We start from the raw sequence: 21,887 nt of genomic DNA on the forward strand, positions 1-21,887 counted from the left end.
CCTAGTGGGATATGTCTGTTGAACTGACGTCTGTGCCTAGTGGGATCTGTCTGTTGAACTGACGTCTGTGCCCAGTGGGATCTGTCTGTTGAACTGACGTCTGTGCCCAGTGGGATCTGTCTGTTGAACTGATGTCTGTGCCTAGTGGGATATGTCTGTTGAACTGACGTCTGTGCCTAGTGGGATCTGTCTGTTGAACTGACGTCTGTGCCCAGTGGGATCTGTCTGTTGAACTGACGTCTGTGCCCAGTGGGATCTGTCTGTTGAACTGACGTCTGTGCCCAGTGGGATCTGTCTGTTGAACTGACGTCTGTGCCCAGTGGGATATGTCTGTTGAACTGACGTCTGTGACTAGAGGGATCTGTCTGTTGAACTGACGTCTGTGCCCAGTGGGATATGTCTGTTGAACTGACGTCTGTGACTAGAGGGATCTGTCTGTTGAACTGACGTCTGTGCCCAGTGGGATATGTCTGTTGAACTGACGTCTGTGCCCAGTGGGATCTGTCTGTTGAACTGACGTCTGTGCCCAGTGGGATCTGTCTGTTGAACTGACGTCTGTGCCCAGTGGGATCTGTCTGTTGAACTGACGTCTGTGCCCAGTGGGATCTGTCTGTTGAACTGACGTCTGTGACTAGAGGGATCTGTCTGTTGAACTGACGTCTGTGCCCAGTGGGATCTGTCTGTTGAACTGACGTCTGTGCCCAGTGGGATCTGTCTGTTGAACTGACGTCTGTGCCCAGTGGGATATGTCTGTTGAACTGACGTCTGTGCCCAGTGGGATCTGTCTGTTGAACTGATGTCTGTGCCCAGTGGGATCTGTCTGTTGAACTGACGTCTGTGCCCAGTGGGATCTGTCTTTTATTTTATTTATTTAATCTTTATTTAACTAGGCAAGTCAGTTAAGAACAAATTCTTATTTACAATGACGGCCTACCAGAAGGCTATAGGCCTCCTGCGGGGACGGGGGCTGGGATTAAACATTTTAAATTAAATTAAAATATAGGACAAAACACACATCACGACAAGAGAGACACCACAACACCTAAGACAACAACATAGCATGACAGCAACACATGAAAACACAGCATGGTAGCAACACAACATGACAACAACATGGTAGCAAAACAACATGGCACAACATGGCAGCAGCACAACATGGTAGCAGCACAACAACTAACGTCTGTGCTCAGTGCGATCTGTCTGTTTAACTGACGTCTGTGCCTAGTGGGATCTGTCAATAGTATTATTTATCCTCTTCACAGAGTTAAAAAATCTGGTCCATTTGGAGTTATGAACTCCTGCTGTACCCCTATATGTACAGACTTTTTGAAAACATGTTGTACAACCAGCAGTCTTTGTGATTCTACAGGCAAAACTTTATTCAAAACCACTTAAACTTTATACTAAACATCATGTTTTAATCTGAAGGTACTGTATGTGCTTCAGGCCTCTGTTCAAACTGAACCTTTCCTTCGGGACAACTCTCACCGCAGTGACTCAAAAAGTCTTTCAAGCCAGTGATTTCCAGTCAATATAAAAACAATGCATAAACATTCTAATTATTATCTTTGCAGGAGATGACAATAAAAATTCATTGCGGGCTGACATTTCAGATCCATGTGCCAGTAGTCTTGTGTTTTCTCTGATTCTAGGGAAGACAGACATAATAAAACCTCATTTCTGGTCATCTCAGGGAAATGAATCCCAGTTCCGTTGGTAAGAGGATTACATTATAGTAAAGGTAATTATTGGCTTAGCCTCTGGCAATACAAGACTATCTACCCACGAGAATCCCTCCATCATTCCATCATTTCTCAGAGAGCAAGATTTATAAATGTAAATTTCCCTAACAAGGGCCTGTGGGATGACATCCTGTAATCTTTTCTATAAGCCCCTCATTGTCAGCTTCCAAATATGAATGTAGAGAAGTTTGATGACGAAAGTATCTAAATATCCCTTACATCAGATCAGACGTGCTCCACAAGTGTGTCATGAAGAAATATGCACATTGAGTGGGACAGTTGCATATAAAGTACGTCATAGTATTTTTATCTGAAATGGGGGACAAAAGGACTCTGTTTGACTTAGCTTTGTTTCATATCCAAACTCAAACAAACTGGTGATTTCTGTACATGAAGGGCATGAACAGTGAGAGTCACAAACTAAGAATTGAGTGCAACAATGTACTCAAAAAATATGGTTACCATCATTTTCTCCTTTCTCTCACAGAAAGAGATTCTACTCAGTTGACTCATTTGATGACATCTCTGCTATCTGCGTCTGATTAATGGCAGGATGGAGATGGAGTCTGACTGTAAGTCGCTCTGGATAAGAGTGCTAAATGACTAAAATGTCAATGTAAAGACAGAGAATCAGTCGCCCGCTCTGAAAAGTAAAATAGCCTGTTTCTCCTGGCTTGTGCAACAGTTGTGACGCTGTCCAGTCTGAGACTGCAGCATGCTGATGTTGGTGCAGTTACTCCAACAGGCATCTGCTTTCCACCGTGCCTGCCATTCCAAGTAGGGTTCCCCAAGCCAGCAGATAATGTGTGCACAAAGAAGCCATTATGACCGATGAAAAAATACCCTACCCACTGAGTGCCGGCTTGTCTCAGACCTTGTGTCTCATTCACAAATAGTTTCCGCAGCAGCAGGTCAATAGCAGTTGCTTGGATGCTGGGTTGGTCAACGAGACCTTGCCAAGGTTGAGCTTAAATCAATGAGGAAGGTGCCTGCTTTTTATGCCTGAGACAAAATCTGCACCCCGAGCAGTATTTGTTTGTTTTAAGACAATATTATTGCAGGTATTTAAATGCAGGTCCTTGCTCTTGGTCTGCTGAAGGTTCTAGAGTTCGGAAGGTGTAAGCTGACATTCTATATAATTCTATTGATAAAGGATCAGAACAACTGCAGGTTAGGAATGACTTTTCTACAACCTTTTGTAGGGATTTGGGCTGATTACATTGTTGTTTGTGATAAATAACACAGCTTTATTAATTTAGCAATGCAACAGCAGGAAACTCAAGAACCAAATTCATACCGACTAATAGTATTCTGTTTTGTTGTTGGCCAAAGATAGGAAGGTCCACATGAAAAAGAAGGTATGTTGAGACTGTTGACTGTTTGTGATTGCAGGGCTTACAGTGAACGTGTATAGTGACTGGACAGATGGCCTAAGCTATTAGTAAAGTCAAAGAAATCTAAACCTTGCAGGGAGAATCCGGTGACCAAATATCCAGGTGATAGTGTCTCTGACGCCTGCCACATATAGTTTAAGGTTAAAGTAGATGGAGATAAGTGACAGACATTAAAAATGCAAAAGGTTCATGAATATCCAATGGCAATAAGCTGAATGCAAAGGCCTGGGTTTCTCCTTAAAAATGGCCTGAGGATCTCCTTAGAATGCCCTGAGCATCTCATTAGAATGCCCTGAGCATCTCCTTGGAATGGCCTGAGCATCTCCTAAGAATGGCCTGAAGATATCCTTAGAATGGCCTGAAGATCTCTTTAGAATGCCCTGAGCATCTCCTTAGAATGGATTGAGGATCTCCTTAGAATGGCCTGAAGATCTCTTTAGAATGCCCTGAGCATCTCCTTAGAATGGATTGAGGATCTCCTTAGAATGGCCTGAACTTCTCCTTTAAGATGTACTTCCTGACGGATGTAAGTAGTGAGACATCTCCGGGATATCCCTTTACATGTCACTGTAACAATTAAACACTTTGCGGATAGCTGTCTTGAGCCCGGCTTTAGCTCAATGAGCCATGTCGTATTCACAGTAAACAGTATGCACAGTGCACAACTTGCCACTACCCACCAATAACACACAAATCCTGATGACTCAGCACTCTGTGCGGAGAGACGTATCTGTGCAAACACTTTTGAGACAGTTGTTAAAACAGGGATTTGTGTGGATGTACATATTCTGTCTCAGGTGGGGCCTTTGATCAACTTGAAGGTAGCACTTACTACCTCCAGGCCTGCTGTTCTTACAAATACTTCAGATTGGCTGGATTAAAGCGCTCCAATTTCTCTGTCAAGGTCACAGAGGACATACTACGCAGACCAGCTGAAACTATTGTTTTAGGTTAAGCCAGTAAGAGATGTGATTATACTACACTTATGTTGTCCGACATGGGACTGCCTAAATGCTAATATGTGGAATTTGGTGAATTATGTGAAACACTGGATCTTAATCACATAACATGATGTTGTAAACATATCAGTTCCAGTTCCAATATCAATCAGTTGATATCTCTTCACAAATACTCTTCCCTATTTATCTAGGAAGCCTCATCATGTTAAAGCAAATCGTTTCTCAGTATTATTGATACATTTTCGTATTCTGACAATTAATCATCCCTCAGACACATTGACACAGCTGCTCTTTTAACAGTTTATTATTTGATGAACACCCAATATAAGTGATTCACCCGATTAAATAATAGCTCCAAAATTACTCTGCTCTAAATTGTTAAAAAACATACTCTGTGCCAGAGAAGATAGAGACAGATAGACTACACATGGGGCTTATTGAGTGAGGGGAGTGATAGCTAGATGTTGTTTGGACAGGGGTGCAGAAATCCTAGTGCAGACTGAGGTTGCGTCCCAAATGAAACCCTATTCCTTATGTGGTGCTCTACCTTTGACCAGAGCTCTATGGGGTGTCATTTGAGACAGCCTGAAAGCATCAGTGGTGTGGAGATAATGGTGGGGGGCATTGGGCCTTGTGGGGCTAATCAGCTTATTTTACTGCTGTTTATTTACATTGTGGTGGGATAATGTTCTGGTTCTTGCCTAGCAACCTCAGTGACAGCTAAAACCTGCAGGGCTTTATTTTCCCACAATCCACCCCCACTAATCTCATGCAATGTGGATTATTGTTGGGCTGCACTCCAGTTTAGCATTCTCCCACAGAGAATCAGACACCCTGCCTCCATTCCCCCAGTCCTTCTATCCCATTGGCCAGGAGTGTTCGTCTGTGTTCTCCGCTCCTACAATTACTCTGTTCCCTTCATATTTTTTGACGAGCCCAGAGCTCTCTGTTTGGACATCAGGTTTTCGATGCAGATGGGTTTATCGCACCACTGGATTACATCAGTCCCACACTACAACATTCAAATAAACCATCTCTCTCTTGACCGACACAGACACTTACAGATTAATCATGTTCAGAAAAAGCAAGGAAATATGGATCCTGTGAGAAAAGGTTCACCTCTGTTTCGATACACCATTAATCAGCTGAATGTGTTTTGGAGAATCAGTGGACAAAGATGTCTTCCTTCCTAGCACAAATGACTTACTGGCTTACTGGTGTTTCTTATATAGTAGAGGACCAAAGGGAGTGCTCTCAGTGACATGATTCTGGAATGCATCACAGAATGAAATCCCCAAACACCAGTAGAAGGTATAAAACACATAAAAAGTATCCTAAGAGATAAGGCCAAATCCATATGAAAATACCAGAGAGATGTTCCATACTGTATGTTCCCCTATGCAGTATGCACATAGTACAGAATGTTCTTCCTGCTGTCTGAAAATGTTATCACTATCCAGCTGGGTCTGTTGACAGCCTGGTACAGCCCTGGATTCCTTTACTTATGTGAGCAAATCTGGAGCCTGATGAAAGCGTGTCTTTTCACCCCAAGCCACTCTGACTGACTCTGACTATGGTTCTGGGAAGAAAAAAAAAGAAAAGCACATCAATTGCTTCGTGGACTTTATGTAAAGTTTATGTAATTCAAGTAAACAGTGACCACAGAGATCCAGGAAGTATACATTTGATGCATTTCAAATGTCAAATGTCAGCTGATAAATGTGAACTGCACTGTTAGTTTTTAGAAGTGCCTTTTATATAATCAATGTAACTTATATAACATCAACAACAAACCTGCCCTCTCTGTGAAATACCTCAAAATAGTACAAATCCTTGGCTAAAATGTGCTGCTTCCACCAGGAGCGGCTAAAGGTATAACTTACATAACCTTGTCTGTGAGTGTCCTTCACATGACTCACCAAAAACCAGACATTTTGATGATGAGAATTATGAATGTAAATCTGCTGAGGCATAAGGCATGACATGTACTGAAGCATGGAACAGATCAACACTGCTACGGGTTCCTGGCATGTGCTAATGCCTCCTTCTGTTTATGTGTTGAATGAGATGTGGGAGCATTTGGTTAAAATGATTTTAAATGGTCCTGTCTTAGATAAACTGTTTTGTTAGAGAGTTGATAGAGTTTATTAGATAACTATTTCTGTGGCGGTACAAATCATATACAAAGGACATTGTGGTCTGGTTTAGTTCTTTCCACTGTTCCCTGACCTGGTTCAGACAGTCAGTCACTCTATACGCTCACGAGAAATCTATACATTGCTCAAACTGTTTCAGGTTAATAAAGGTTATTTCCAGGATTTTAATATTAAGAAACCTTGTATACTGTATCTTTGAGATTGTTGCGCTCACTCTTGTTGGACAGTTGATAGACACTTGAATACAAAGAATGTTTTTTCTATCGTCGATAAAACTATGGTCTGCTCAATGTTGAGAGTTCTTCCACGCGTTTCTGAAATAATTTATTTTCTCTGGTAGTAGGATGATTCACGTGGTGAAAACAGAGAATCTGACACCAACAGTTAACTTTCAACAGCTGCCTGTCATTTCAAATATGGCAGTTCCTACCTTCAGTTCAGTTTCTCAGACTGACAGTGATTCACTCAAGCATCCACTAGAACTTGTAATGGCTTGATTGAGTTTGATGTGAATTATTCATGTAACTCAATAAATAAAACAACCCTATATATAATCAAATTGTGATTAAAACAATTTGTGGACCATAAAACACCCCAAAATTGAATTGTATCCGGTCCTAATATAATGTAATGTAGAATATAATACTGGGTTGTGTTCTATTTAAACAGACAATAATCATCCCCTCTTTAGCCCTATGGGCCCTGGTCAAAAAGTAGTGCACTATGAATGGAATAGGGTGCCATTTGGGAAGTAGACAAAATGATCTATGGCCCCCCCAGGCCCAGGCCAATTAGGTTGCCAAGGTCTTTATTCGCCTGACAATGTCAACAGTGGCACAGCCCTGCTGTTGATTTCACTCATACTGTATCTCCCAGTCATACTGCACACTACTGGACCTTATAAATTCCTATGTAAGCTAACAGCCATCAGGGACATCTAATCAAATGGCTACCTAGCCCCCCCCCCCCCCCCCCCCCCCCCCCCTTTACACTGCTGCTACTCTCTGTTGTTATCATCTATGCATAGCCACTTTAACAACTCTACATACGTGTACATATTACCTAAATTACCTTGACTTAACCGGTGCCCCCGCACATTGACACTGTACCGGTACCCCCATGTATATAGTCTCGCTATTGTTATTTTACTGCTGCTCTTTAATTACTTGTTACTTTTATTTCTTATTCTTATTTGTACTGCATTGTTGGTTAGGGGCTTGTAAGTAAGCATTTCACTGTAAGGTCTACACCTGCTGTATTCGGAGCATGTGACTAATAAAATGTGATTTGATTTGAAGTCGTCCCTGGGAGTGAGCCAGCATATACACATACATATATCAACTCAATGTTGTTAAAGACAGCTCAACCCACGTTGCCACCTTTGATTGGACTGGCAGGATTCAGACACTATATATAAGTGAAGCTCCATCACCAGCATCAGATATGATGAGGATCAGAAAGCAGCGCTCCTCTTCAGGAGTTGGTTGGGTTTCCTCAAAATGACTCAGAAGGTCACAGGCACATATGATTGCACACATGTAGGCCTTGGTGATGTCCCAGCAGCATCCTGAAAGGTGAACGTGAATCAATGTAGTTTTTGCGGCCAGCAAACAGGCGTCTTTGGCGGAGATGGACTGTGTGGACTTGATTAATCATCGCCTTCACTGGAACAACTAATGTTTGGAGAGACCCATCTCCCCATCCCACTCTGTCTGCGTCCCAAATGGTATCCTATTCCGTATATAGTGCACTACTTTTTCCAGAGCCCTATTTTGACCAGGGCCCATAGGGCTCTGTAGGGAATATGGTGCCATTTGCTACTGAGAACCCAGAGAATTGAAACGTAGCTTAGCTGATCTGTTTGGGTTTCATAGCAAGACCATCTTTTGGCAGAAAAAAGGCTGCATTTCGGCCAACACTGGCAGGGTCCTTCCATCAGTGACAATATCGCATCCAGTGGAAGACAAAGAATAGAATACAATGTTTGACTTAGGGATAAAGTTTACTTTGGGCTGTGAAGTAGTTCTGTGATAGACCATTGTCAAGTGTACTAAAAGCACACAGACACAATACAGGTGTGCTCCTAAGAGATGGGGAGTTTATAATTTCATAAACAGTTGTGCACGTTGTCTAACCCATAAATGTAAGCACAGCTATTTTTTTCATATAAATACTTCAGGTTAAATGAACTAAAGTGCTCAACTGATGATCTGCTGAATGTTAAACTTTGTTATTCAATTTTACACTTTTTGGATAACATTAAAAGTTTCCAATGTTTGAACTGGATAACAACCAACCAACCAAACTAGGTCCTAATTTTCTCTCAAAATCCTGAATGGATGAAGAAGGTATCACTGCCTTCTGTGGGTATGTATAAACCAGGTCAACAAACATAAACTATAATTGATTTGGACTGATCCAATTGATTGGAATCCAGCTTCAATCTCTTCTCGTTGTGAATAGCTTCAAGTCAAACAGGGCAAATGTTACAGTTGGATTGCAAAGAATGACTTATGCTTAGCTTCAAATTTAATTTGCTCACTTTTCATTTTCCACACAGCTTCTGAGAGGCTGCAGAAAGAGACATTTCATGGAGGCCGGTATGAGTGAGTGATGGCAGATGGGATAAGAGGATTGGCTAAAAATCCAAGCCAGGAAAAGAAGGGTATATTCTGATGAAGGCTTTCTGTTCACCAAATTATTGTAGCACAAATGGGAGGGTCAAAAGGGTTTTCTCAGGGCTATCTTTTACAAGGAACAACTCTGCATGGTAATCTGCAAAGAAACAATGGGTGCACGTATTCCCATGTACCCCTATTAACATTGTTTATCCACAAATGTTCCAAATAACTGTTTTATTATGACCAATACACAATATGCCAACACGTCTACAGTCAGTCACTTTTCAATAGGATGTTATAAGAAGCATGACTTCAGTTAGCTGGCTATAAATTCCTATTTTGAACTCTTATTTTGTTTTGATACATTTTCAAATAAAATAGCACTCTGTTGTTCTATGGTATATGATCAAGGAATGGGGACAATTAATTGAGTACAAATGTTTTCTCATCAATTGCAATTATACTGTATGTCCCTCTATCAATGATCATCTAATTACTTCCAGATGTCAGTGTCAGTGTTTTCAATCTTTCTCAGGAATTTAAACAGGATAATCCCTTTGGAACGTCTTTGAAGTCTCTAAATTCCTGGAAGTCTTGAGATGGCACCAAAGTACTATTTCACCACTACTGTGATTATAAGACATGTTTGCCTTAGAAACATGTGTCAGTAGATTCAATCAGCCTGAAAATAAATATTTGGAATGGAGAGGCAGTGTGGGCCATGCACAAATGAACAGCTCTAGCTGTCCCAGGCAACTTTGAAAATCAGCATAAAACTTCAATCAAATATATAATTAGTAGGCTAATCTAATTCTAAACCTTCCATTTTCCCCTCCTTCTTTAGTGTTTTTTCATAACTATTCCACTCTCTTTTATGTATTCCACTTCTCTTTTTCAAGTGTTTGATTCGTTGGCTGGCTGTGCATATTAATGAGATGGGACAGAGCTGGTTTTTAAAAGCTGCGGCTCAACAACATGTAGAGATAAAAGGCCAGAAACGCGAGTGCCGTCAAATGCGGATTACATTTCATCTGATTTGAGCGCTCTGGACCTACGGAGTTCGTCAAAACTCGAGAGTATTCGGAAGAATAGAGATCAAATACTGTTCCTCCTGTCATCTCTAATGTTAAGGAGCGAATACAAGGATAGTGTTGTTTGAGTGATTTTTACTAAGCGAAACCAGTCGGGAGGTCAGAATTTGAGGTTCATCATCAGCAGACAAGATGCATCGTTGTACAACAGCAGCGTTGCTTTTGTTAATTATTGCTTTATATTCCCTCCAAGCAGAAGGTAATTATCTATTACTATTTGAGTAATGAAAAACGTGTTTTAAGCATTTTACATGTTAATTAAACTGATGGTAATGAGTTTTTATAAACAATTGGTTGGTTTGGCAGCCACATTGCACGTGTAATGTTTTACCATTGCCATTAATTTACCATCTCCAAATCGGCTTGCTCACTTTTGGCAACAGTAGGCTATTGTTGTTTATAACCGTTGAGTTATTACTGCGTTGTACTTCTTGGGTTGTTTTGTAAAATTGTGGCTTTGTTCGTTTGTTGTGTTCACCACTCACCCACAGTCTGTAGCCAGGTTACTTTGTATCAATTTTATTCTTCATAGTTTTACATTTATCCAATTCATGGTGGTTAGCCGGTGCTGGTCTTCACCTAACAAAACATATTACAGTTTTGAAACTGCAGTAAAAGTGCAGTAACTGCACTCAACTGTTGTATTTTGGATGCAGTAATTGAAGAATAACTGCAGTGTACGCAGTTGAACTGCAGTTATACCACACTGTAACTGCAGTTACACTGCAAAATTACTCCATATTTTGGACAAGTATTTGTAGCATACTGAAGTTATACTACAGTCATACTGCATATTTTTTCTGATTAGTCTTGGTCAGTTATCGTGGTTGATGATGAGAATTGTAATGCATTGAGGAATTGGAGATGGTTGATGAGGTCGCCTTGAAGATGTGGGTCACACGTTCCATAGTGAGCACGAGCCTGACCACATGCATGCGCGGGAAAGCACTTCGAGATATTAGCTGATGTACGAAGGGCTATATAAAATAAACTTGATTTGATTTGATTTGAAACAATCCCAGTGGCGGTGTGAATCAGCGCGCCTTGATTTACAATGGAGATAATAATTACGTTTTTCTGTTTTATACTGTCGTTACTGAGCCCTCTTAAATCGTTCTCGTTCTCTTTGTTTTATTCCATACAGGTTTAGTGAGTACTAGGCCTATGCTGCACCTGACAATCTGTGTGAAGTCAGGAAATCATACCAGAGAGCTAGTCTACAGATGGCTGAAAACGTTCAGACCAAAGTGTTTATTTGAAAGCTTTTATAAAACACATCTGTTTTCTTCACAGCCTACAAGTGCAGGTGCACAAGAAAAGGGCCAAAGATTCGCTACAAGGATGTGCAAAAGCTGGAGATTAAACCCAAACATCCTTTCTGCCAAGAGAAGATGATATTGTGAGTCTTTGAATCATTTATCTCTCTTGCTCTCTCTCTCTTTCTGCATTGCCATTGTCAATCCCATGTTCTGTTTGTTTCGGAGATGTCAGTCATTGTGTGCTATTCTGTTTGTTTGCCAAATGCAGTATCTTGTCTAAATAGTCACTCTGATGTTCTAATCTCCTACTGTATCAAAGCAGCTGATTGACCTATAAATATATTGCTCTGGAATGGAATCTGATAACTCCTCAATCCAGACATTCTTGAGAAAACCTATTAGCTTAAATTAGACAGTAAATGATGGTCTTTGTCCACATGCACCATCCAGTCGCCTATTATTCCCTATCATTTGATCTATTACTTCTATTACTTCTATTACTTAAAGCATTGCTTGCTCAACTGGACCACAGCATAGACAGCTACTGTTGTCAGTGTGAGTGGCCTTGGCATCCAATAGGGACTTTCCCTCTGCAGATAAGAGCGACTGTTTACCTCTTTTTGAGGGTTCAAAATGGAATTGTATTGCCCTATACTACTGCATGCATCAGACCCCATTGTCAAATACACACTGATCTTACATTTGAGTCATTTTCGGTGGAAGCAGACCTTACTTTTGTAAAAGGTCACATACTCTTTCGCCATCTGCTGTTCACTTGAGGTATCGCACAGAAATGTGTTCCCATCAACAACATAAAAATACCTTGAAAACAAATGTCGTTTTGTCCTGCTGTTATGGAGTACAGTACATTGCTCTCAATATGATCTTAAGACTTTATAGTCCGTCCAACAAAGAGTTGTGTTGGCCCTTGGACTATTAAACTGCTATTTACTGCTTTATTTACTGCTGTCCTGGGGTCAATGTGATAAACCTAATATTCAGGCAGATTAATGCCAACCAGTTAAAGCAGGCCTGCTTGCATAAGATGGTGGCCACTGACCTCAGTGTAAATTTAGACTCAGCAGGCTCCGGAAAGAGTGCGCCTTCTCTCCTTTGTTGGCTGGCATTGGGTCACATCTCAGAATTTAACATTCTGGGGGGGGGGGGGGGGGGGGGGGGGGGGGGGGGGGGGGGGGGGGGCAACTTTCACAGCAGTGCTTCCATCTCCAACTTAGGAGTTAACCAAATTAACCAAGACCTCTGTTGGCTGGGCAGGTGAATCATTCACTAAGAAGCAGACACACTAATAAGAGATTGATTTGAGAAGCCCCTGCATAGCTCTGGGCACAACACACAGCACATGTCATGACCGGCCGAAATATGCCATAAAGACAGACTAGTATCTCTAACTGCTGGTCTGAATGTCAATGGGTTCATCTGGCCATGCTCAGAGATCATGTATAGGCCTGCCCACCCAGTGCTGTTTCTAAAGCCTGTTCATAGAACCCCTCCATGAGTGTTTACATTTAAGATGTCAGAGATAGAATGTATTAAAGTTATTGCAGTATTCTTACCACATTGCTTGGGTTGTTATAATTACTTTGCAGCTAACATTAACCAACATCGCTTATGATTCTAAAGCAGTAAGGTGGATTAGCTATTTTCTCTTACACTTTTCCTCGCTTCTTTGTTTGTCAGTGTCACCATGGAGAATGTGTCGCGCTTCAAGGGGCAGGAGTACTGTCTGCACCCCAAACTGCAGAGCACCAAAAACCTGGTCAAGTGGTTCCGGATCTGGAAGGATAAGCATAGGTGAGAGGTCATCCCACTACATGAACTAAAGTTGTAAGAGTACTGCTGTTGCGTACAGATATATGATCTTATTTTAATCACCCTGTTGCAGGAGAACTTTACTGCAAGGCAGGAAATGTAAAACATGTAGTGTATTTGAGATTTAATAAGGCTTCTGAAGTTTTCATCATTAATTATAATCTACATAATAATTCACATTTCCTGTTGCTGCAGGATAATGTTCCTGCTGTAGCAAACTGGCTCAAATTAAGATCCTACATCTGTACTGCAGTTGAAACACATTTAGCATTTTGCAAACGGTTATGTTACATACTGTTTTATAGGAACAGAACTGGCACCTATTGTTCATAATATGAACTATAATGTATTATAGTGCTATTGAAAGTTTGGTTTTAGGAATCTATATAGCTATGTAATTGTGTATGATATTTGGCTGTATTTAATACTTTTTTTCTTGTCTCCTTTGTAGGGTGTATGAAGCTTAACATATAGATTATGTATACAAAGGGAACAAGTGAAGAAAAAAAACATTAAGACTGTTTTTGTGAAGAACAAGACATTATCTCCCAGCAATCAGTACTTGGTCTTGGAGTGAGATTTATCAAGCAGTGATGTCTAGTTTTCTGGTGCCGTTTAAGTTGGCCATCAGGCTAATTATTGTTAGTCACTTAAGTCATTTCAACTGTAATAATGGTCATATTTCTCCAATGCCAACGTTCAAGGCTGTGAAAGATGATACAGGAGGAAATGCTGTGAAAGAGGTCCTTCATGAATCTGGCCCAAGGTGTTTTTCTTTCGAATAGGAGATGTTTTGTATGCCCTTGAATCATTTGTTTATTCTGGTGACTACAGTATGTGGATGTCTTGTAAGATGAAAGGAACATAGGGTTCTTGTTATTGTACCAACTGGGAGTAATCCTGCTGTATCTTGCTGTGCACTCCAGAAGTGTCAAACATAGCACACTGTATCTAGCGAATGTGATGAAGATAATTATTTAAAAACAACTCTATGTATATCATTCATTTTGTACATTTGAGTCCATTCAAAGAGAATAGTGTACAAGAGAAAGAAACACATTCAGATGACTAGGTCAATGTCATTTTAGATGTCCTTGGTGCCATTCCCTTTCCATTATGCAATAAATCAGTTGTAGGTTATTATGAGGGGTATGTAAAGTCAGCCTGTTAATTTAGATCTTGTAAGACATATATTTTCTGTACCTGGTAGGAACTATTGTAAACAGCTATTGTATAATAAATTGTCCATTTGTCGTATTTTGTATCATTTTCCTGATGTCTTCAGTGTTCTTATGCTGTATTTTACAAAGACTGGAGTTCATCAATATGTTCCATTGTAGAAGAAACTCTTCATCATTACCTATGGAAAAGTAATCTTATCAAGATATATCTAATTGTACATCATAAGAATCAAGACATTGAATCATGAAATTGTTACTTAACAAGTGGTTGATTATAAAGCATTTTCGTGATATTATCCAACACCTTTCTGAATGATAACCTTCAAGAAGGTGTGATTATTTTGTAAGCCATTGATATACGTTGTTACAATGGCGGTTACATTTTTATTTCACCGAACAGAATGCTCAATATACATTTTCTTCAAAGAAGGTGCATCCTCATTTTATATATACATATATCAACAACCATTTTGTAAATAGACCAATAGCCTATGTTAGTGAGAATGAATTCATCTCAGACGTTCTAGTGTAATGTATTGTATTATTGAGTTATTGTTGTTTTGCTATTTAAATGTTCATTCGGTAAGAGAATTTTGGAGTATCTGTTTGAACTGACCCACCAAGCACACATTAAAAACATTCTAAGGAGTGTATGTCAACAAGCACAGCTATATAAAACATTTAAAAAGCACTGTCTAAAACATCCCTTTTATTGTTTCCTTGATATTGTATGTTAATTGCTAAATCAACGTTGTATTTTCACTCCACACATCTATGAGCTTTCAGACAGCCTAAATATCAAAATATCAGTCCATTTGTTATCGCTAGATGGTACTGTGCTACTTAATGAACTGGTCACTGAGCCAACCTTCTCTGACAGAGCAACAAAGACACTACACAGATTAGATACAATTAGTCTTTCCTTATTTTCAGTGTATCTCAGACAGGACCCATACACACAGACAGCACACACGATTATATCACACTTATATCACACTGCAACTTTGCATTTGCCTTTCTAGAAATGCAGAGATGTCTGCATCACAAACACTGTTTTCGAAATTGAATTGTGTGGCTACCAATCTCAAATAATAAACAAACAATGGAACAAGTTTGCGATTTACCTCTGGTAGGGACACTGATGAAGAACGCATTGAGATTATGGTTGTTGTTGTTTTATTGAGCAGGGCAACAACAGCAAAAACGATCTAGTATTTTCCCCAGTAGATGGCGCACAAACTCTTTCTATCTGATCATTGTGGACAGTCCCAAATTATCACATTTCAAATTCAAGATACACAGTCTGTATCAAATAAAGTCATCTTTGGTTTGTAATCATGTCGAATCTATTGATCGAATATATTCAGTTTGGGACAGTCTGAAAAGTAAAACCTTTTAGCCCGAAGTGACCTGTGCATTTTCAAGCAGTAGCTAGTTATTTGTTGTAATTATTATTTTCAGGCCATATATTTTAATTTGTTAAAAATGATATGTGAACGACTGCAATTGTATGTATAGACAATTTGATACTTCCATATTTATTCATATGGTCAATTATTTTTTAGGCAGCATTACTGTATGTACATTTACCTGAAAAACACCTGGTAAACATTCAGATTGTCTGAACTGTGACTGTCTCTTCAAAATATGTAATGCCAAAATATAGCTAGATATGATATATTCTGCATTTGAGTCGGCTGCAATGCTGTTAGTGTATCTGACATTCAGATGGTGGTGTTTGCTTGCTGCTACTGATGTGAGATGCGCGATGTGGATGGATGAGGAAGTTTTCAATTTGGTTGTCTGGTGGTGCATCTGGGTGATATTCATTAGAGAACGTAGAAAAACGTTAAACAAAATGTGCACCGAAAAACGAAAACAAGCTGTTCTTATTGGACAAGTCCATGTAGTCCCTTCCTGTTTTAGTAAAAAAAATCGTTTAGTGCCTTATGAATACAAACCTGTTCGATGGGAGAGGCGGGGATAACATTTGGCAGCTTCATCTCTTGTGGGTGTGAGCTGCGAACGGAATCTGAATTTTAACAAACGGGAACCGAATTGTTTTCAAATAGCTAGCTGTGTTCTCGACATTGTTTGTTTGCTAATATCTGTTTCATTTTGATCAAATTTGTCGTCCGTTAAGACGTCAATTAAAGACTCAAAACGAGAATTGATGGTTCTTGCTCTCCGTTCCTGTTGGATTTGACCTGGTAGGTGCACAACATTTGCTCGCCAGTTTAGCTAACATCGTTAGCATGCTAGCTTACATTTCCTAATTATGTGTACATGTATTTTTTGCTGTTTGTTTGACTAAATAATTGCATTGTTCTGTAGTCACATTCACAGGCTGTGTGATGGTTATGAATTTGACAACGTCTTGCTAAAGATGTTCATTGTTTTCATTTAAACCATTGCCAAGAATTGTATGCTAGCTAGCAAACGTTGGCAAGCTTGGAAAAGCAGCTTTTGCTAGTTAGCTAGCTACTTAAAGGGGAATTGAAACACTAACGTTTGGCTTTAGAACACCAGCTAACTGTAAATCGCCATATTGGCATTGTTGCATCATCGGTAGGAGAGTTTTGGAATTCCTGAATTTACTGAGACCATGACCTCTGCGTACATTAATGAACATACTTTGCTGGTGTCAAACCATATATGAAAACATGATACATGTTTTGAAAGCTGAGAAACGGCCCTTTCAAATGATGACAGTGCAGGAGCTTTCATCTTTCCAAGTCCGTCCATTAGACTATGTTCACCGAAATTCACAAATTACATTATGTTATAGAGACCTCTGATTATTCACTGTTTATACACATTTTCCATGACTTCTCTATGAATTTTGACCACATTTTCATGACTTATTATAGCCTTTATAGAAAAAGTAAGATTATTGACACCGGAAGGCTGCTGTGTCTGATCCCATGTAGACCTGCTGTTGTGCCCTTGATCAAGGCACTTAACCCCCCACAAAGTAGAACTGTACTGTTAATTACAGGTTGTCATCATGTGGTCAACCCTCCATCTGGGGAGCTCCTGGTTGTGCAGGCAACTTTACAACCAAATACTTTTGTCTTTTATTAAATTAATAAATCAGGGATCAAATGGATAAGGTAGGCTACTTCAAAGCAAGGTATCTAACTAGACATGTTTATATATAAGGCTCAAATATTCATGTTTCGGGGGAGATCTATGCACAGTAAGTTTTGTCAATTAGGCTATTAGAATATTGTTAACGTTGTCGCAATTACATTGCCGCTATTTAATAGGGAAATCCCATCTTTCCAAAGTTTCAGTGCTTGTAGAAAGGCGACATTAATGCTTAACTATAGTTAACTAGCAAGAACTGCTCTAAGTTATATTTTAAATTGGCTATCTAGTTAGCCTGTCATTATTTTATACCTGCTGCTGAAATGTCATCGGGCAATGGCCCACTGGCACACACACACTGAAGGGTCATTCTGAAAATGGCTGATACTGTAGATTTTTAAGTGATTGATAATATTTAAGTGTGCCTTCATGAATGACATTAACAGAAATTATGAAACTAATTTCCATGACTTTTCATGACCTTCCAAGTTGTCAAATGAGGTTTGTAACAGCGCATCATGCACATACATACTGGCACATTTTCAATCTGCGCAATCTCGAACAGCCTACTGTCACGCACAGATTCACAGACTAGCGGCAAATAAACTTGAACAAAGCAGAATCGGGAAATTCATTCCCACTCTCCATTGCTATTCAATGCAGATCCTGCCTTAATTCCGTTTTGATCAACCTTTTTTGCATCTGTGTGTGAGTCTGGGCCGGCGATAGACTACTTTGTTTGTTTTTAAGAGGAACCGGTACGCACGTTTTTAAGAGGAACCCAAAAATTAGAAGGGCCCGTACAACACTCCGGCCCAAGTCACGCACTGACAATAGCACCACATCAATCAAATGGTAATCAGTCAAGAAAAAACACCTGTGAAAATGTGTCTATTATACGCCAAACAACTCCTAAATACACAACTTTCTAATGCAGGGGTTGTCAAAGTGGGATCTGAGGTAGTGCACGGGGTCCGCAGCCAGATTTTAAAAAATCTAGAAATAACCTTTCCTTTAAAAAAAAAAAAATGAATATTACGAAGAGATTAAACAACTTTTGGCCAAGTTATCAGTGGAATAAGTTTAACGTGTGCAGTATACTGAACAAAAATCTAAATGCAACATGCAACAATTTAAATGATTTTACTGAGTTACAGATCATATTAGGAAATCAGTCAATTTTAAATTCATTAGGCCCTAATCTATGAATTTCACATGACTGCATGCATCTGTTGGTCACAGATACCTTAAAAAAAAATATATCAGGAAACCAGTCAATATCTGGTGTGACACATCTCCTTCGCATAATCAGGCTGTTGATTGTGGAATGTTGTCTCATTCCTCTTCAATGGCTGTGCGAAGTTGCTGGATATTGGCGGGAACTGGAAGACGCTGTCATACACTTCAATCCAGAGGATCCCAAACATGCTCAATGGCTGACATGTCTGAGCATACAGGCCTTGGAAGAACTGGGACATTTTCAGCTTCCAGGAATTGTGTACAGATCCTTGCGACATGGGGCCGTGTATTATCATGCAACATAAGGTGATGGCAGTGGATGAATGGAACGGCAATGGGCCTCAGGATCTTGTCATGGTATCACTGTGCATTGAAATTGCCATCGATAAAATGCAATTGTGTTCATTGTCTGTAACTTACAGTGCATTCGGAAAGTATTCAGACCCATTGACCTTTTTCCACATTTTATGTTACAGCCTTATTCTAAAATTGAATAAAAAATCCTTGTCAATCTACACACAATATCCCATAATGACAACTAAAATGGGTTTTATAAGTTTTTGCAAATGTATTTAAAAAAATAAACGGATACCGTCTCTACATAAGTATTCGGACCATTTGCTATGAGACTCAAAATTGACCTCAGGTGCATCCTGTTTTCGTTGATCATCCTTGAGATGTTTCTACATCTTGATTGGAGTCCACTTATGGTAAATTCAATTGATTGCACATGATTTGGAAAGGCGCACACCTGTCTATATAAGATCCCACAGTTGACAGTTCATGTCAGAGCAAAAACCAAGCCATGAGGTGAAAGGAATTGTCCTTAGAGCTCAGACAGGATTGTGTTGAGGCACAGATCTAGGGATAGCCCACTTGGAGTTAGCCAAAAGGCACCTAAAGGACTCTGACCATGAGAAACAAGATTCTCTGGTCTGATGAAACCAAGATGGAACTCTTTGGCCTGAATGCCAAGCGTCACACCTGGAGGAAACCTTCCCTACGGTGAAGCATGGTGATGGCCGTATCATGCTGTGTTGATGTTTCTCAGCGGCAGGGACTGGGAGACTAGTCAGGATCGAGGGAAAGATGAACGGCGCAAAGTACGTAGAGATCCTTGATGAAAACCTGCTCAGGACCTCAGACTGGGGCGAAGGTTCATCTTCCAACAGGACAACAACCCTAAGCACACAGCCAAGACAACAAAGTGGCTTTGGGACAAGTCTTTGAATATCCTTGAGTGGTCCAGCCAGAGCCCGGACTTGAACCGGATCGAACATCTCTGGAGAGACTTGAAAATAGCTGTGCAGCGACGCTCCCCATCCAACCTGACAGAGCTTGAGAGGATCTGCAGAGAAGAATGTGAGAAACTCCCCAAATACACGTCTGCCAAGCTTGTAGCGTCATACCCAAGAAGACTCGAGACTAATTGCTGCCAAAGGTGCTTCAACAAAGTCCTGAGTAAAGGGTCTGAATACTTGGTTAGGGGAAAACAAAGTTACATCATGCTATCACCTCCAACTGACTCAAATGATGTCAATTAGCCTATCAGAAGCTTCTAAAGCCATGACATTTTTCTGGAATTTTCCAAGCTGTTTAAAGGAACAGTCAACTTAGTGTATGTAAACTTCTGACCCACTGGAATTGTCATACAGTGAAATAATCTCTGTAAACAATTGTTGTAAAAATGACTTGTCATGCACAAAGTAGATGTCCTAACCGACTTGCCAAAACTATAGTTTGTTAACAAGAAATTTGTGGAGTGGTTGAAAAATAAGTTAATGACTCCAACCTAAGTGTATGTAAACTTCCGACTTCAACTGTACATACAACGTTCATCTCAGGAACGTCATCAAAATTCAACTGTAATTACAAAATATTTTAAGAATAAGACAATTGGCTTTTACAACTTCAATTCTTATTGCATACATTCCACTAAGTCTATAGCCTAATAAGCATTTGGCTGTGCCTAAAAAATCTTCTAAACTGTGTATGGACCAATAAACTTTGATTTGAATACAGGAACAGTCAGAATGGGAACAAATTAAAAGCTTGCAAGAAAAGGGGAAAGACCAGTGACAATCTGAGCTACTGGGTGAAGACTAGGATTTCTCTTTGCTCGTAGCTATGTATGGTATGTGAGTCATGTGAGGGTGTGATTGTCCCTCAGCCCCGTTTGCAGCCACAGCAGCATGTTGTCCAGTCTCTCCAGCCCCTGCCTATCCTTGTCACCGTGGGGGCAGCTATTGACTCCCTGGCTCACAGGAGACATGTCTATAGTGTCGTCCTCCTCACAAAGGTCTGAGAGCTGACATCTATCACAGGGTCCTACAGACAAAGTGAGTATTTAAAAAATAAGCACATTTTTACATATATAATATGCCTAATAGTACATTCAGATACTTTCCAGTCAAAAAGTTGAGCTGAGAGGGACCACGTGGTGCCTCTAACTTCCTCCAGCTCCTCCATTTCAATCTCATCCTCTTTGTCCTCGTCTTCCCCAAGTAGCACATAAAGGGAATCATGAGTGGAAGGGAATTGTACAAGTTATCAATCGGCTTACAAGGCGGCAAAGTTACATTTTATTATCCCAAGGTTTTCATTTGATAACATATAACAATGTTATCTGATAGTCCATATCTGAAATAATGTGATGTATGCATGTAAGTAGCTGTCATGAACCAGCTACACCAGGATAGTTTAGTTACAAAGCTGACTACCAGCATTAGATTTCAGAAGTCGTTATAGATGGGTATATGTTTTTTGTTGTTGGACATAACACTAAAATCACCAAGAAATCATCTCAAAGTATTTGTTGTTGTTGGAAAATCTGTTCCCAAGTATTCCCATGCATAAATAGAGGCACATTTGTGATCATATCCCATTGTAAACAAGGTTTGAAATTATTCTGTTTTTGTCAAATTCTATATCTGTTAGGGATTCAGCCGCTCAAGGACAAATTGTCCCATGGCTAAGTGTAATTGGGGACCCCTGTCATAAGGGTTTTGCTTCAGGCTTAGGCTACATACATTCTTGCAATCAACATCCAGCAGGCTTACTATTGTTAGCTAGGATTCCTATCACAGATAACTTGATATATTATGTTGTTTTTATGTAGTTAGCTAGCTAGATAATTACTATAGCTTGTCTACTCGCCTTGTTATCAATTTCATTTCACAGACTAATCAATCTGAAAAAATACTCAAATGTGCACATAGATATCCAAAATAAAAACAAATTGTTTCTTACCTTTATTCATGTCCTGATCTCAGTGACTGAGCTGTCAGTTGTGAGAAAATTTTCAGGTCCAGTAGAGGAAAGGTGC

The 21,887-nt window shown here is 39.9% G+C and overlaps 2 protein-coding genes across 3 annotated transcripts in view; both read left to right on the forward strand.

Annotated features, from left to right (window-relative positions):
* Nucleotides 1–9,865: 9,865 nt before the first annotated feature.
* LOC120062535 (C-X-C motif chemokine 14-like) lies at nt 9,866–14,924 on the forward strand. The gene is made up of 4 exons (XM_039012583.1): nt 9,866–10,162; nt 11,257–11,362; nt 12,921–13,034; nt 13,504–14,924. The coding sequence occupies exons 1-4, from the start codon at nt 10,096–10,098 to the stop codon at nt 13,517–13,519; spliced, it is 303 nt and encodes a 100-aa protein (XP_038868511.1). The 5' UTR covers nt 9,866–10,095; the 3' UTR covers nt 13,520–14,924.
* Nucleotides 14,925–16,237: 1,313 nt separating this feature from the next.
* LOC120062536 (protein FAM13B-like) overlaps nt 16,238–21,887 on the forward strand; it is a 65,172-nt gene continuing 59,522 nt past the window's right edge. For both annotated transcript variants that reach the window (XM_039012585.1, XM_039012584.1), the window contains exon 1: nt 16,238–16,443. The gene's annotated coding sequence lies outside the window, so the exon portion shown is untranslated. The remainder of the gene's footprint in view (nt 16,444–21,887) is intronic.

The sequence above is a fragment of the Salvelinus namaycush genome, chromosome 17 (genome assembly GCF_016432855.1).
Source record: "Salvelinus namaycush isolate Seneca chromosome 17, SaNama_1.0, whole genome shotgun sequence".
Taxonomy (NCBI): Eukaryota; Metazoa; Chordata; class Actinopteri; order Salmoniformes; family Salmonidae; genus Salvelinus; species Salvelinus namaycush.